Genomic DNA, 17,651 nt, shown 5'->3' with positions numbered 1-17,651 from the left:
GTTGGAAAGCCTGTTTCTTTAAGATAGGAAACCAACCTGCCTCACAAGATGGCTGATGGCAAGGTTCAAAGAATATATACAGGGAAATATTTTTTAAATTACACTTTTTTGAGGCCAGACATGGTGGCTCACGCCTGTAATCCCAGCACTTTGGGAGGCCCAGGCGGACAGATTGCTTGAGGTTAGGAGTTCAAGACCAGCCTGGCCAACATAGTGAAACCCCATCTCTACTAAAAATACAAAAATTAGCCAGGCATGGTGGTGCGTACCTGTAGTCCCAGCTACTCAGGAGGCTGAGGTGGCCGGATCACTTGAACCCAGGAGGCAGAGGTTGCAGTTGTTGAGCCGTGATTGCACCACTGCACTCCAGCCTGGGTGATAGAGTGAAGTGAGACTCTGTCTCAAAAAAAAGAATGATGAACATTATACAGAACCTTAGTAAATATTTAGTGAAAGGATCCCAATTTGTGTTTCAAATTTTTTAATGTAGAGATGGGGGTCTCACTATGTTGCCCCAGCTGATCTCAAACTCCTAGCTTCAAGAGATCCTTTCACTGTCCTCCCCAAGTGCTCAGATTACAGGCATGAGCTACCACACCTGGCCCCAAATTATTAGATACATTATAAATCCTACTCAACGATCCAGAGTCAGACTGAAACACACAAAAGGAAAGCATTTGATGGAACAAAACATGGTGGAGCTTTGGATGTTCAATTAGTTGAAACAAGAAAAGTATGCAGTTGTAAACCAATGAACAGTTCTCAAGGCAACCTGCACCTTTGAATCACCAGGGGGCTTTAAAAACCATCCACATCCAGACCCTTCTTCTGGAGACTGATTCAATCAGAGGTTGAGTTGGTGTGTGATGTGAGCCTGGGCATCCTTATTTCTCAGCACTCCGAGGGACTGATTCTAGGGCACAGCTAGGGTTAAGAACCACCATCCTAAGCACTGCCTGGCAAGGGAAACACGCTGCTTCCTCCTCTCCAGTTCAGATCTAAGTTGGTACCAGGGAGGTAGGTATTATAGAAGAAATGGAAGTTATCTTTAACCGAAAAAAACTTCCCATGAAAGTGCTTCCTTTCTTACAAGAAAACAACGGCCGTTAACTTGTACATGCATCGAATCCTTAAAGCCTTACACTAGTATCTTTTTCCCATTTTACAGTTTAATTAGCGCTCAGAAAGGTTAGGTAACTTGCTCAAGGTCAAACAGCTAGTTAGGAAAGGAAGCCCGTGGCACTCGGTAAGTTGACTTGTAAAAATTCAGCCACTTCTCATCAAGGAAGACCAAACCAGAGCATACAGACAAAAGGACGGACCCTGGAGACTCCTACAACTGACAGCTTGCTTTTTAGTGAAAGGAAAAATTCCCATTGTTGGCATGCAATTTCTAAGGCGATTTCACAGTATTTTTCCCCATAGATGTCCCTTCAAAGCATGTAACTTTTTGAAAGAAGTGTCTGCTTCCCTTGGACCTGCTCAAGCCTCAATCACTCTTGGCTGGGTATGATTAAGGAGAGTCGCGGATACTTCATACGGTGCACACGGAAGCCATCCTCACCCCGGCATGCAATGAATTTCATCAAGCGCCCCACCACACCAGCACTATTTCTCCCTCTTCAACAGCAATGCCTCAGGAGTTTTCCACTGCAAAATGCTTTAATACATTAAATAAAAAAAAAAAAAAAAAACAGAAATTGAAAGAACATGTATTGAGGTACCTTTTATTGGTATAAGAATGAAAGTTCCAGATTAACCATGTCATTGTTTTATTTTCACCATGGATTTTTTTCACAAACTCTTTGAAATTAAACAGACTTATCTGTAAATATCTTTCTACGTTAAAACTACTTCCCAACCCACAAAGACCCCAGTTACTATTAATTTCTGGGGAATTTCATTTACTCATTTTATCTAATATAAAAAAATCAACATTTTGCCAGCAGTTAAAAAGAGAACCTTAAAGTTCTCAAATGACTTTCCACCAAGCCCCCAAAAGAAAACCACCCATATCCAAAACTTTAAAGCAATAAAAATTTCTATTTTCCAAAAAAGTATTTACACACTGAAATTCAAACTCTACATTGCCATCAATGTAATTATACAAGCGCATACAAAGCCCTGGGAAAGAGGACGTATTTCATTACAAAATATTTATGATCAAGAAAATATTGCTTGCCTTTAAATAAATAGAAGTGCCAGAAAATAAATATGCTTAAAGATGGCCATTTTCACAAGTAAACAAAAAAGTACACATGTAAGAAACAAAGTGAAAATGCTTGAGCTTCAAAATGACTCTAGCAGTGTTTGCACAAATTTGTTATAAAGCGAGGTCTTCTGAAGACTTCCTCTGTTTAGTTATAAAAATACAAAGAGGCTTTAGAGAAGGATTTCACCAAGCCGAATGTATGATACGCACAGCCATCAGACCAAGACTGCACTAGAAACTTCCACCTATTGTTGTGAGCAAAACCATAACACCAAATAATCTAAAAAAATTTTCCTGTTTGAACAAAGAAATTCTCAATAACTAACTGATGCAGATCAAAACTGACTCGATCTGATGGCCACCATGGAGCAGTTCTAGATCTAAGGGGACACTTGAGAGCCAAGGGGTCAAATCCAATCTCATGTGTTTCACACAAGCCCAGGCTCACTTTCAGTCCGTGTGAATTACATCTACCTGGACCTCCATTTCTGTCTTTAAATCCATTTTTTCGCTGTGCCAAGTATATTACACATCTGATCCTGTTTTTCTATATCCTCTCTCTCTTCCCTATGGGCTTTTATTGGTCTCTGAAGTCCCTGGAGATCTTCAGTGCCAGCTCCAACTCTGTGTCCCAGACCACATCGGGCCAGCTCTTGGCTTTCTTTCTATCTTCTCTACACTCCCTTGAAATCTCAACAGACAAATACCAATACAGCAGAAGGTGAACAATGTAGCCAAAATAAACACTTTCTAGTTAAAGTCTTTAAATAGAAGTTTTAACTTAGAGGATTCTTCACTGAAAGCTGATCAGCAAAGTCCTATGAGCATGGATCTGACAAAAACCCATGTTAAAACAGCAACCCGTGAAACAGTCTGCTGCCTATGTTAGAAATTACCCAGTAATTGTGTCAAAAAGCTGTTAACACAAAAAATGTACATATTAAACAAGCAAATCCTTCCAAATATATCATCAACCCCACTGTAAAAGATTGCACATGATAGTCTTCATTTTGTCTGTAAGGGGAACAACAACAACAAAAAAACCCAGTCTTCAGATGCTTGATTCAGTCGAACCTGGAAGTGCCACAGCCGAGGCAGGCACTCGCTCCAGCTCAATGCCATCAATGCCCAATGGCACGAGCTGGGTGCTGAGGGTATGACGAGTGATGAGGAATCCCAAATGTCACACTCAGTCACAAATCTCTGCCGTCAGAGGGGACTGGGTTGCATGTACAACACCGGTGGGGAGCCCACACTACTCGAAGGACTTCAGAAATGCGCATCAAAGGAGCTCGGTGTGATCCCAATCACGGTATCATTCTGGGGCACTTCGCCTTTCAGAAAGTCATCATCTTCATCTTCCACTATCTCCTGTAGAAACATCAGAAATCATCAGTAACGTCACCACTGCTGACTGAAAAGCTTTCAACAATTCCTTCCTCAGGAAGGTGTTAACGTTTGTAAAGATGGTGAAGAAGATATCTTAATTTCAAAAGAAAGCCAGTGTAGTGGCACACGCCTGTAGTCCCAGCTACTCGGGAGGCGGAGGTGGGAGGACTGCTTGAGCTCAAGAGTTCCGAATCTAGCCTGGGCAACATAGCGAGACCATGTCTCTAAAAAAACAAAACAGAACAGAACAAAAGCTCCCTCTGATAAGCACTTCCTTCTTACCAACATACCCACATAACTGCTCATCACACATTGTAATCATTTGTTTCAAGTCTGACTTGCAAACAGATTTGAAGCTCAATGGGGACAGAAAACATGACGAGTCATTCTTGCCCAGTGTTAGAGCTCTTGTACCTAACACAATGTGAATGAATTACACGCCCCTCAACAAATGCAAAACATAGAGAAAAAGATGAAAGGTGCTTTCCAATGATTACTTATTAAAAACAACAACAAAAAAGCCATCTTGAAGCTGCTTTTAATGAGAAAACAAATGTGCTCCCAAGCAACAGAGCAGCGAAATTCTTTATTACTGGATTCTAACTTTCCTCTCTAACTGTAACTGTCTCAGCTCCACCTCATGTGACCTGGAGGGTATGTTGCAACCTGCGTCTTCACCAGCCATTCATGAAGCTCTATAAAACTAATGTAAACTGCTGGGTCAATTTCAACATGAGTCAACTGGAGATTGTTACTTGGTGAGAATGCGCAAGTGGCAAAGATCTAAATTTGTTCAGCTAATTTGTAATTAACCTTCGCTTCTCACATGTCAGTATGTCAAGTGTCTGGTTAAGCAATTTATCCAAAAAAGCCACAGACTCTTTAAATAACACCAAAACCTGGGCTTGGAATTTTATAAAGGTAGAATGAGTAAGGCACGGTTTCGGTGTGCTTTTTTAAAGAAAACAGGGTCTTGCTCTGTTGCCCAGGCTGGAGTGCCGTGCTACATTTACAGCTCACTGCAGCCTTGACCTCCCACCTCAGCTTCCAGAGGAGCTGGGACTACAGATGTGCACCACCACGCCGAGCTAATTTAAAAAATTTTTGTAGAAACAGGGTGTCACTGTGTTGCCCAGGCTGGTCTCAAGCAATCCTCTGGCCTTGACCCCCTAAAGTGCGGGGATGACACGCATGAGTGACTTGCCACTTACTATCTGACTGTGACCGGGAGCCAGAAAGGAGATTCCGAGAGTGTGCTCAATCAATCACAAACTGACCTTTCTCATGGGTTTCTTGAACTCCTGTAGCTCTTCAGCACTCATGTCTTCCCATACCTGATAAATAGGATCAATGAATTTCTTTGACCTGTCAACAAAGATCACATTTCAAAGTCAAGTTAAATACTTCAGCAGAAGTCAAAATTGGTTTGGATCTTTTCTCACAAGATCTATTACCCAAAACCAAGAAGTGAAAACTATGGCTTAAATAATTACATTAAAAAAAACCTGGCTGGGCGCAGTGGCTCATGCCTGTAATCCCAGCACTTTGGGAGGCTGAGGTGGGCAGATCACGAGGTCAGGAGATCGAGACCATCCTGGCTAACACGGTGAAACCCCGTCTCTGCTAAAAATACAAAATATTAGCCGGGTGTGTTGGCGGACGCCTGTAGTCCCAGCTACCCGGGAGGCCGAGGCAGAATGGCCTGAACCTGGGAGGCGGAGCTTGCAGTGAGGCGAGATCACGCCACTGCACTCCAGCCTGGGCGACAGAGCGAGATCGTCTCAAAAAAAAAAAAAAAAGAAAAAAACCAAAACAAAAAAACAACCCTCTATGTAAATGCTGTAACTAATGTGGCTCTTTCTGTATAAGAGTTCATTCACTCATGTCAATGGAGTATTGAACTACCGTTTTTCATCTTTCCATTTTCACGTGAAATTGTTTCTAAACTTTACAGAGACTGACAAGTCAGTTAGATATAGTATATCCAAATGGAAATGAAACCGTAATATTCTGGAACTCTCTTTTTTATATTTCTGTAGTAATTTGCTGAAAAGTAAGTCTAGGAAAAACAACTAATCTGGTTTCAGTCAACCAAGACTTAAGGGACCAGACAATCCCAGATGGTCATGATGCTGCTAGTTATTTTAGAAAACATAATAAGCAAAAATCCTGCTTCCTTATACAAGTGCCAAGTTAAGGCTGGCCCAGTGGTTTTCTAGAACAACTCATCTAGATAAATCGCTTTTTGGTTTTTTTTTTTTTGTTTTTTGAGACAGAGTCTCACTCTCTCGCCCAGGCTGGAGTGCAGTGGCGCAATCTCGGCTCACTGCAACCTCCACCTCCCGAGTTCAAGCGATTCTCCTGCCTCAGCTTCCCGAGTAGCTGGAATTACAGGCGCCCACCACCACGCCCGGCTAATTTTTGTATTTTTAGTAGAGACAGGGTTTCACCATCTTGGCTAGGCTGGTCTTGAACTCCTGACTTCAAGTGATCCACCCGCCTCAGCCTCCCAAAGTGCTGGGATTACAAGCATGAGCCATTACACCCAGCCAATCATTTGTGTTTTGTTTATCCTGTGCAACAGAATGGGATGTGGTCTCTAGAGGAAGGAACAAGACACTTGGCACAAAATTATGAAGCAAGAAAAGACAGCACCCTCCCCTATCCTGGCACCATTATCCCCATAACCTTACATGTTTAAATAACAGTTTAAAGAAAAACAAAAAAAAAACCCAAAAACCCTTGATGTCAGTCTGGCTCCTAGTGAGGCAAAGATCTACCCACTCTGGGGTGCCTGCGCCACTCGGCAAGTCCTGCTAGGCATCCTCTACTTTGCATCTGTGAAATATACGCAGGGAGACCACGAGATGCTCATCAACAGCGAGGAAGGGCCACTTCTGGCGAAGAGTGGCCAATTTTGGGAAAAGCAAACATGTATCACGTTTAAATCCACCTCCTGGCCAGGCATGGTGGCTCATGCCTGTAACCCCAGCACTTTGGGAGGCTGAGGCGGGCGGATCACGAGGTCAGGAGATTGAGACCATCCTGGCTAACAAGGTGAAACCCCGTCTCTACTAAAAATACAAAAAAATTAGCCGGGCATGGCAGTGGGCGCCTGTAGTCCCAGTTACTCGGGAGGCTGAGGCAGGAGAATGGCGTGAACCCAGGAGGCGGAGCTTGCGGTGAGCCGAGATCACACCACCGCACTCCAGCCTGGGCGACAGAGCGAGACTCCGGCTCAAAAAGAAAAAAAAATCCACCTCCTCCAGTGTCAATGTTTAAAAGTACCTACCTCTTCAGCACACAGGGATCAAAGGGGAAGAAGGTGTCCAGCGGGTTTGTGCAGGTCTGCACCGAGTCTCCTCCAGCGGTACTCCTAATGACTGGCAGCATCTGGCGATTGTTCCTCTCAATGATGGTGTAGCAGAAGACGAGCTGGTACTTACTGTGGAACAAAAAAACAACACAGACAGAGGCATTAACATGCTGGAGTGACTCTGTGGGGATGTGAGCTGAGTGTGACAACTGTACCTACCACAGAGAAATTGCTGAATGTAACAAGTGCTAGTAAAAATAACAATATAAAGCAGAAAGTACCACTTTTAGGGTACCGTTCTGTGGGTCTTCTATTTGCAAGTTTGCTAAGGAGAAAGAAAATGTGGCTATCACTCAGAATGTAAAAATGAGTAATAGATATTATTCATTAAAAATAAATGTTTGCAAGGCAAAACTTAGATTACATAACTATAGGTGTCTTTATTTTTACTGTTTGCAAAAGAATTAGAAGGTTGGTGGAAGAGGGATTCAGGAGTTCCTCAGGAGGAAATAGTGGCTGGTGAAGAGACTTGCTGAAGAAGCACTGAAGAAGAAATAAGCCTTTACTGAAGGAGGGACACGGGGTTGACTAAGTCATGACCTCAAAAACAGGCACAGAAAGGACTGGGCATGCTGAGTGAGAACAGTTAAATGCATAGAAGAAAACATAAAATAAAAAAAGACAATTATGTTTTTAATTTTTCCAGTAGTTGTCTCTAAATGATTGAGCAACTTGAAAAATTATTTATTGGACAGCTTCTCCAAGATGAGGACTTAGACCTCACTTCTGTCACTCTCCATCTCAGGTTCTCAGGTCACCGTGGCAACTTCAAGCCACATACTTTGATTTCTGTCCTGTTAGCCCAGGCTCACAGCACTTGACCCCTCCTCCTGGTGGAGGACACATCAGCAAAACCACACTGGAGGGTGATTTGCACTATCAGGTAAAGTTGAAGATCTGCATCTCCTACAACCCCGCAGCTGACCGCACTTCTGGGTGTGTGACAAGGAAGCGTGTGCCCACACACAAGGACACACACACAAGAATGTTCCTGAGCACTAAAACACTAACACAGCCGGCTGGGCACGGTGGCTCACACCTGTAATCCCAGCACTTTGGGAGGTTGAGGCAGGCGGTTCACTTGAGCTCAGGAGTTTGAGACCAGCCTGGTCAACATGGTGAAACCCCGTCTCTACTAAAAATACAAAAATTAGCTGGGCATGGTGGCAGGCGCCTGTAGTCCCAGCTATTCGGGAGGCTGAGGCAGGAGAACTGCATGAGCCTGGGAGGTGGTGGTTGTAGTGAGCTAAGATCACGCCACTGCACTCCAGCCTGGGTGACAGAGCAAGACCTTGTCTCAAAAAAAAAAAAAAAAAAAAAAAGACAAAAACTAACAGATGAAATCCCAACAAAGACTCAATAAAAAAGATTCCCAGAACATAACAGAGCAGTTAAAATCAAAATAAAGCTTTGTGTCAGTATGGTTCAATCTCAAAACCATCAAGCAGGCAAAAGCAACAGCTACAGAATGGTACACACCTTTATTTACCATATCCGTACCTAGGCAGAGACTTTTATTTCAATCCCCTGCTCTTAGCCTCACATCACATCACACTCTGTGCCTCCAATGCACATGCCAACCCCAAATCGAGAGCCCCTGGACCAGATGGTTCACAAATGCAGTCCTCTGTCCCCACCCTGAGAACATACCAGGGGCAGCGGCCTCTGCTTTGCTTCATCCATCCTCACTCTTCGAGCTGCTCACCATCTTAACCAACATGCTGAAGCCTCCACCCACTCACCGCCGTTGCTTATTGGTCTCTTTATGCCTTTTCCTAATCCTTTACTATCACTGAGACTCAGAAGAGAGGACACCTTGAACCAGACGCCTAGCAAAGGAGAACTAAAGAGGCTGACGGAGCTCAGCAAGCTGCTGGCTCTTATCTGTTGAAGATTTTAAGCTATGATCCGGCCTAAATATCCTCATTGAATATTCAATTCTCCAATTCGCTTTCTCCATAAAGCAGAATAACTTAGTGAAAGCTTACAAAGGAGCCAGACTACATTTAAATCTGTGCTGCCAGTCTAGCTCTATGACTTTAGGCAAGTGATTTCACCTCTCTGTACCTCCACCTCCCCGTTGATAAACAGGGTTTCATCCTAGAGGGCTGTTTGAGGATCAAATGAGTTCTATGTAAAGTGCTTAGAACTGCCTGGCACAGAGGAGAGGCTATGGATTAGCCATAGCTACCAGACCTGAGAGAACAGAACTCTCTAAACCAATCTCTTACAGGTCAACATTTGCCTCACATCCAGTTTATTTCTATTACTATTACAGCAGTCACTCTAATAAGCATCTATGGCTTTGCCCCTCTCAGCTTACTGGTTGCCATACTTATTTCAAAGTGCTGCCCTTTGGATAAGAAGTAGTAGCAATTTCCAATGCCATCAAAGTATAAAAACAATAGCTGTATCACAGTATTTCCTGCAAGGACTGGGTTGTTTTTGTTTGTTTAAGAGACAGGGTCTCATTCTGGACCCCAGACTGGAGTGCAGTGGTACAATCAGGGCTCACTGCATCCTTGACCTCCTGGGCTCAAGTGATCCTCCTACCTCAGCCTCCTGAGTAGTTGGGACTACAGACACAGGCAACCACACCCAGCTAATTTTTAAAATTTTTTTGTAGAGATAGGGTCTCACTATGTTGCTCAGGCTGGTCTTTTAACTCCTGGCCTCAAGCAATCCTCCCACCCCAGCCTCCCAAAATGTTGAGATTACAGGCGTCAGCCACCACGCCTGGCCTTTTATAATGTTACTAATTTCATAGAAATTTAACAGACTCTTACAATACTAGATAAACATAAATAAAAATATTTTAAATAACTCCCATCAAGAAAGCGTAAATAACTTACTTTGTGATTGCAGCAAAAAAGTTAACCACTGAGGGCAGGCAAATCTTCAGGGGATTTAGCTGGCTCATCACTATCCGCTCAAAATTCAGACTGAAGATACCGCAAACCTTTGGTTTAAAAAAAAAAAAAAAGATTTTTTTAAAGGTACAAATAAGTGAAAAGTGTAAGATATCTTTAAAAGCACAAATTATCACACATTTAAAAAAAAAACTTAAAAAAATTTTTTGCAGAAATGCTTTAAATAAAGGTCCATGCAGATAGTCACACAGTATATGGCCCAGAAGAATATCACTAGGCTAACCACATTCATTGGTCACCAAGGCAGCTTCTCTAAAGAAAACTTAGGAAGTAGCAGGCTGTAAGATTCCACGACAATGTGAAGTTCATACGCTTGTAAGCTTAGTGTAGGCTGAGTTAATACAGAGGGAGAAAAAGATCTTGTGATTTGGTTTCAGCTAACAATCACGACAGGCAACAAAACAAAACAGCAATTTGATTCTAGCTTGCAAGTCTTGTTAGTGAAGCTGAGTGCTGTTTTCAGGTGCACAGTAGTCATTTGTAGTTTTTTTTCTAAACAAGAAAACTCCAAATTTGCCTTCTACCTCAACAGAAGGCAAATTTAGAAACCACTTTCTTAGACTTAATGAATATAATTCTTTCCTACATGAGTAAAATAAAGACATCACATTTATTTTAAGAGGCAAGCTGACCAACTTGTACTTAAGTATATTTTCTTAGGAGTTTCTTTGATGCATATTTCAATAAAAATTACCTAAATGGGATGTCACAGCTTACAAAAACAAGATATTTAATTCAGATTCCTGGCATTAATTTATACAAAGAAAAGCAGAGCTTGTATTTACTTACCTTGTGATAAAACCTCATCCTACTAGTTCATACAACATCTTTTAGAAGCATGTAGGATGTAGGTAAACATATATAATGCAACACGTACAACTTTCAGTTTAGAGCTGTGGCTGTTAACCGAAAGAGACTGCGACCCCCGCAGAGGACACCTGGCAGTATCTGGAGAGTTTTAGGTGTCACAGCTGGGGGTGGTCGGGGACTGCTGTTGGCAGCTAGTAGGTGGAGGCTGTTAAACATCCTACAGTGCAGAGGACAACCCCCGACGATGAAGGATGATGCAGCCCAAATGGCAATCGTGCAGGGTTGAGAGACCCCAGTTTAGAGGAAGTGACCCACCAAACCATGTGAATTATTCATAAACATAAACAGAACAATTTACAATGACTTATAAACACTGTTCTTGGAGACTCTCTTCAACTAAAATACACTAATCTAGTAAGTTTCAACTGATAGATTTGAATTATAAGTAACTCTTAGAAATCAGCAAAACAATAATGGTCAATTAAGTCTCAAGGCTCCAGGCAGAGTTTAATCTACATAAACTCAAACTTTAGGGTCAGCCCAACCTGGCTTCAGTTTTCTAATCCTGCCAGTAACCATGTGATGTTGGGAAAATGACTTTCTTGTGCTTTGGTGCTGTCTGTAAAGGGAGAATATCTGCCATTTACTAGGCTGTTACAAGGACAACAAAGAGAAGGTGCATCCAACTGAAGTTTTGTACAGGGCGCTGGCACAGCCCAGGGCTCAGCCTCACCTCTGGAGACATCTTCACATTTCAAACCTTCAAAGGCAGAAACCTCTTTCTTAACCTCAAATCCATCTTAAGGGGTTTGTAGGGTTCTCAAGCTCAAATCTATCTTAAGGGGTTTGTAGGGGCCTATGAGCTGCTTGAAATTATTATTAAAAGTTTGAGTGTACATGCAGTTTTCTGAATCCAGTTTTTATAAAAATCTCAAAAAAGTAATGAATCACCATTCTGAAGGGTGACAAGAACACAAGGAAAATCCAGTCCAGCACTCCCACAACACTGACCTTCTTTCAGGTTTCCGCTCAAAAGCTGCTTGTGTCTAAAAACAAAGGTGTAGAACACAGCTTGGCAGGCTGAGTAAAATGGTCCATGGAGAGCAACATCACAGAATGCCTTTGTTCCCGAATCCTGGTTATTAAGGTATATGTGCAGCCAGTTAACCAAAAGATCTAGGCATGATCTTACAGTACTAGAGAAAAGAAAAATTCAAGTCAACTTTACACTTCATAAAAAAACCAGAATAACATAAAAACACATAACTGCCTTTCATTACAAACCATGCTAAGTAAGTCCATAGGTTTCTTTAAATAATACTCATGGGTACAGAGGAAAAGCAAAGAAAGGAAGGATAAGGATGGGTGCGTAAGAAGACAACCTTCCAATTACAAGGCAGAGTAGCTCTGACCTTCTAGGAACAGGTGAGCCCCTAAGAACGTCCCAAGGGATGGAAAGCAGGTTCTCCTATCCATCTCAAAGGTACCCCTCTTAGGGTGACTGGCTAAATAGGACACATTCACCAACACCTCTCAAGAGAAAGACAGTCTGGTGGACTTCAGTATTCCCCGATGCATCCTAGTCAAGTCCTATGGTGAATAATTTTGTGGCTGGGGAAGGGTTTCAACAGCATCCTTGTCCAAAGATATCTTCATGGGCCACTGGAAGAAACTGGCCTCCTAGATAGGTCTATTACCTTTAAAAGGGTTTTTCTTCAGCTCTAACAGATACAATAGATTCGGAATGCAAATGAAAAAATGACAAACCTACAAAAAGAATCAAAACAGTATACAACTCTGTCCTCTATCCATAAAACAAATGGATCTTTAAGTGCAACCACACAAAAGAGATGACAAAAGCCTTACATACAGGGTTTTATATATAAAAAAGGAGACACTTTATTCTAAAATCACCACTTAGAAATATAAACATCTTGCACAGAGTAGGGATTTTATTCACTTTAAAAACATGCCAAAAAAATAAGGGAGATATTTCTGACTTGAGACAATGCTATACTCTTTTTAAAGCATGATATTAAAAAGTACTCGGAAAATTAGGCTACTTACATAAGAGGAATAAATTTAGCTCTTGCCAAAAAGCTTCCAATATAATTTCCAGCAGCCTGCCTGATGATGGCAGGATTACTTGGATCCTGCAATTTCTTCCAGAGATGTTCCAAAAATGCCTCTGCGAATCCCTATAAAAAGAGAGGGCGTCGGTGTGATCTTTTTTAATGCCTAAGATAATCTGACTATCAAAATCCCAAGATTTTTACTTCACCAATGTGGGGAAAAGTTCTACTACCTCATAAGTATCTCATGGGCTTCATTTTTAAAACACGTTGAGAGAATAACATTAAAAACAAAAGGCACCTCGGGTGTTAAATAATTCAATGGATCCCAAACCTAGCTAAGCATCAAAATCAACCCGGGGCCAGACGCAGTGGCTCACGCCTGTAATCCCAGCACTTTGGGAGGCCGAGGCGGGTGGATCGCCCAAGGTCAGGAGCTCGAGACCAGCCTGGCCAACATGGAGAAACCCTGTCTCTACTAAAAATACAAAAATTAGCCAGGCGTGGTGGCAGGTGCCTGTAATCCCAGCTACTTGGGAGGCTGAGGAAGGAGAATTGCTTGAACCCAGGAGGCAGAGGTTGCAGTGAGCTGAGATCATGCTACTACACTCCAGCCTGGGTGACAGAGTGAGACTCCGTCTCAAAAAGAAACAAACAAACAAACAAAAAACAACAAAAAATTCAACCTGGGAGGTACAAATTCAGTAGGTTTGTGATAGGGCTTTGGAATCCACATATTACAAAAACTCTCCAAGTGATTCCAATGTCAGCCAGAACTGGTGACCAACAATAATTCACATCCCATGGAGCTCCAAATGGGCACTCCTGTGAGTGCAAAGCACCTTCCAGTCTCTGGACACACTGAACTCAACCATGAACAGAAATACGGACTAACGTACAGCTGGTATTTGAGTTAATTATGCCAATCATGAAAAAAACTGACACAGCTTCTCACCAAAGGGTGTGACTTCCAACTTCTCCTAAATAGCGCTGTTCTAAAGCTAGGCACACCCATTTGGGCAGAATGAATTCAACCTTCTTTCCCATGCCAACACTCTCCTGACCTCTAGGAAGACACAAAATCGTTGCAGAGAAGGAAAAGCCTTCTACATTCTTTCCCCCACCAAAAAAAAAAAAAAAAAAAAAGAAGAAGAAAAGACAAAGTCTAAAGTTTTTAAAACTCTAGATTAATAAGTTGGTTTGGGCTAGTTACAACTCGACCCTTGGAAAGAATAAAGGAAATACAGTTAATTACCCCATATGAGATTTTAATAGAGAAAGGCTTAAGGGAAGAGCACCACCTAGTGACCAAAAGGCAGGATGACATTTTCGGAGCACCTAGCTGGGCTGGCAGGCGGCAATCTCTTTTCTCTCCAAGTGTACTGAGAAGGGAACGTGGGCCAGGCACAGTTGTTCACACCTGTAATCCCAACGCTTTGCAGGGCAGGGGGCGGGCAGATCACCTGCGGTCAGGAGTTCAAGACCAGTCTGGCCAACATGGCGAAACCCCGCCTCTTCTAAAAATACAAAAATTAGCCAGGCATGGTAACCTGTGGTCCCAGCTACTTGAGAGGGTAAGGACTGAGAGTCTGTTGAGCCCAAGAGGTGGAGGTTGCAGCAGTGGGCAGCAGAGCGAGACTGTGTCTCAAAAAAGAAAGGAAAAAAAACAAAAAAAGGAAGGAGAATGCGATTTTATTAAGCAGACTAGCAAGTAAGTTCAAGGAAAAGAATTATTGACTTCATGGTCTCCGTCCACCCCAGTTTTTAGGGAAAATTTTCGGGCAAAAACAAAATAAGCTAAGATAATGTTAATCACATTGTTACTCACCAATTTGAAACTACAGAGGTAAAACATGAAAAACTGTACGTGGCAGGAGGCATGGGTGGACAACAGGAGTTTGTCAAAGATGTTTATCAGGTCACGATATAGATCCTTTGTTTTGCCGTTATCAACCTGACCTATGGAGAAAATCTGGCATCTCAGTTTTTATAAAGACATATTTTCAAGTTTCATCTGCCATATTTTTTATAAACACAACACCATTAAAAAACAACATTATCCAGCCAGGCACAGTGGCTCCTGCCTGCAATCCTAGCACTTTGAGAGGCCAAAGTGGGAGGGAGCCCAGGAGTTCAAGGGCAGCCTGGGCAACACAGGGAAGCTCTGTCTCTACAAAAAATTAGCCAGGCATGGTGGCACGCCTGTGATCCCAGCTACATGGGAGGCTGAGGCAGATGAACCACTTGAGCCCAGGAGGTCAAGGCTGCAGTAAGCCATGTTTGTGCGACTGCATTCCAGCCTGGGTTACAGAGTAAGACCGTGTCTATTAAAAAAAAAAGAAAGAAAGACATTATCCATTAATGTGGTTAAAACAAAAAGACATTATCCATTAATATGGTTAAAACAAAATGCTACTTTTAGTTTGCACAGATTTTCCTCTGAATATAATAATCTAACACCTGCAAGGAAGCAGGCCCTCACCTCACACACTGTGGCAAGGTCAGAAATGCAAATCCTTCTGAAGGGCAAGTCTATAATTCGTGTAGCAAAAGACCTCTGATCCAATTATTTTACTGTTAGTAAACAGCTGAATATATAGGCACAAGGATGTTCATTACAACTGTTACTTATCATGGTGAAAACAGTAAAAGACAGTTAAACCCACGTGATCAGTAACATTTATTATTACAATTTTTTTTTTTTAGAGATGGGGTCTTGTTATGTTGCCCAGGCTAGTTAGTCTTGAACTCCTGGCCTCAGCAATCCTCCCACCGTGGCCTAAGTGCTGGGATTCAATAACAATTGTTTTAAAACAGGCAATGATATGAGAAAATGTTTATCTTCAGCATCCATGTAAAGGGCAGATTATGAAACACTTACGTTTAGTGTGACACCCAAATTCACTAAAAAATACTCTCCTACATATACAGACGCTAACAGAAAAGGGAAAAAAGTCAAACTTCAAAATGCTCATAATGGTTCTCTGAATAGTAGAAATGTGGCCATTTAAATTGTTTTTATCCTTTCCTGTAGTTTCCAAATTCTCTAATCAACATGTATTATTTTTATAACAGCAAGACCGTTAAAACAGTAATGCAGTCAACTCAGATTCCACTTCTATTATTCTGACTCACTGAGCTCATCTTAAATCTTAGCAATGTGAATGGAAAAAAATTCTGTTTTTGCCTGGCAAAGCCTTTAAAGTTCCATGAAGGCAAGAAGCACATATAGTACTAACACTAGCACAACAATGGTGCCAGGCAAAGACCCTCTAAACTCAATACATAACAGAGCACCACATATTAGTGCCCCCTACATCATTCTTAAATGCATTCAGCAACTTGAGTGTAATTTGATCTAAAACTGGCCAAACTCCATATATAATCTTTCAATACAACAATCAGTGAAAAGACAGAAGACAAATATAACTCAGCCAGAATCCCAGTCCCATTTTCAAGCTATGTGACTGGCAAGTAACTTGACCTCTTTAAATCATCTTAAACTCATACTCAATAGATATTTTTACAGGATTTTTATTAGTACTAGAGATAATGGATGGAAAATGCCCAGCACAAAGCCAGGTACACTGCAGGTGTTCAATAAACAGTAGCTACTGTGATTTACCATCTACATAGCAGACATCCTTCATGTAGGACAAAACCAAAGACATCAGGATGTCCAGGCACTCGGCTACAGGATGCACCATCTGGTCAAGCCGTTCAGGACCAGCCTTTGTTTCATGTTCAGTTTCTTCATCTTCATCCTTTGAAGACAAAAAGTAAATACTAACGTTAAAAAATTCAATGTGAAAGTGGTTTAGTAGGAAAACCATCATAAGTGATTATTTCCCTTAAAAGATAAAACAAAGAGGCTGGGGAAAGCGGCTCACATCTATAATCCCAGCACTTTGGGAAGCAGAGGTGGGGGGGATCACTTGAGGTCAGGAGTTCGAGACCAGCCTGGCCAACATGGTAAAACTCCGTCTCTACAAAAAATACAAAAATTAGCCAGGTATGGTGGCGCACGCCTGTAATTCCAGTTACTCAGGAGGCAGAGGCAGGAAAATAGCTTGAACAGGGAGGTGGAGGAGGCTACAGTGAGCCGAGTTTGTGTGCTCCAGCCTAGGGAACAGAGGAAGACTCTGTGCCCCACCAAAAAAAAAAAAAAAAAAAAAAAAAAAAAGAACTAAAACAAAGATATGGACCATGCACAGTGGCTCACACCTATAATTGCCAACACTTTGGGAGGCCAAGGCAGGAGGATCACTTGAGCTCAGGAACTTGAGACCAGCCTGGGCAACATAGTGAGACCCGTCTCTACAAAAATAGAAAAAAAGTAGCCGGGTGCGGCGGCACTGTATTCCCAGCTACTCGGGGAGGCGGAGGTGGGCAGATCACTTGGGTCCAGGAGGTCGAGGCTGGAGTGGGCCACGATCACACACCACCACACTCCAGCCTGGGCAACAGAGTGAGACCCTGTCTCAAATTAAAAAAGAAAAGAAAAGAAAGAAAGAAATGCAGACACCTTTCCAGGCAGGGGTCTCATTCAGGGATGTGAACCAGAACCACCTGTGAAATTTAAAATAAAAGCCAAGACTCACAGCACCAGCTTCTGATTCTCATTGAGAAGACCCAACGAGAGCTATCCATGCAAACATCACAGATGCCCCCTACCTCTGCTCCTGGTGCCCACCATGGCAGGTGCTTTTGATGCCAGGCCCCCTTTTACAGGTCAGGATATCCACCTCCCCGCTGCTGTGAGTACTGGCGGCCAACAGCTCACAGCTGCCTACTTTCTCCAGAACTGCCCTGAGCAGAAAGGAGCCAGGACCACCCTTGCACTCTTTCCAGCCCCACCCTCT

General features: G+C 42.4%; 1 protein-coding gene across 3 annotated transcripts in view; it reads right to left on the bottom strand.

The window, feature by feature from the left end:
• Positions 1 to 1,711: 1,711 nt before the first annotated feature.
• Positions 1,712 to 17,651, bottom strand: part of RRN3 (RRN3 homolog, RNA polymerase I transcription factor) — a 35,529-nt gene continuing 19,589 nt past the window's right edge. Inside the window, 9 exon segments of one of the 3 annotated variants that reach the window (NM_001133456.1) lie at positions 1,712 to 3,583; positions 4,879 to 4,966; positions 6,894 to 7,046; positions 9,830 to 9,919; positions 9,921 to 9,936; positions 11,729 to 11,913; positions 12,785 to 12,915; positions 14,618 to 14,748; positions 16,415 to 16,553. In NM_001133456.1, the coding sequence (NP_001126928.1) occupies positions 3,422 to 3,583; positions 4,879 to 4,966; positions 6,894 to 7,046; positions 9,830 to 9,919; positions 9,921 to 9,936; positions 11,729 to 11,913; positions 12,785 to 12,915; positions 14,618 to 14,748; positions 16,415 to 16,553 (1,095 nt within the window). In that variant the 3' untranslated portion in view covers positions 1,712 to 3,421. 3 annotated transcript variants of the gene reach the window in all.

Source organism: Pongo abelii, chromosome 18 (assembly GCF_028885655.2).
Source record: "Pongo abelii isolate AG06213 chromosome 18, NHGRI_mPonAbe1-v2.0_pri, whole genome shotgun sequence".
Taxonomy (NCBI): domain Eukaryota; kingdom Metazoa; phylum Chordata; class Mammalia; order Primates; family Hominidae; genus Pongo; species Pongo abelii.
Note: the sequence above shows the minus strand (reverse complement) of the source record. Positions and strands in the feature narration are given on the sequence as shown.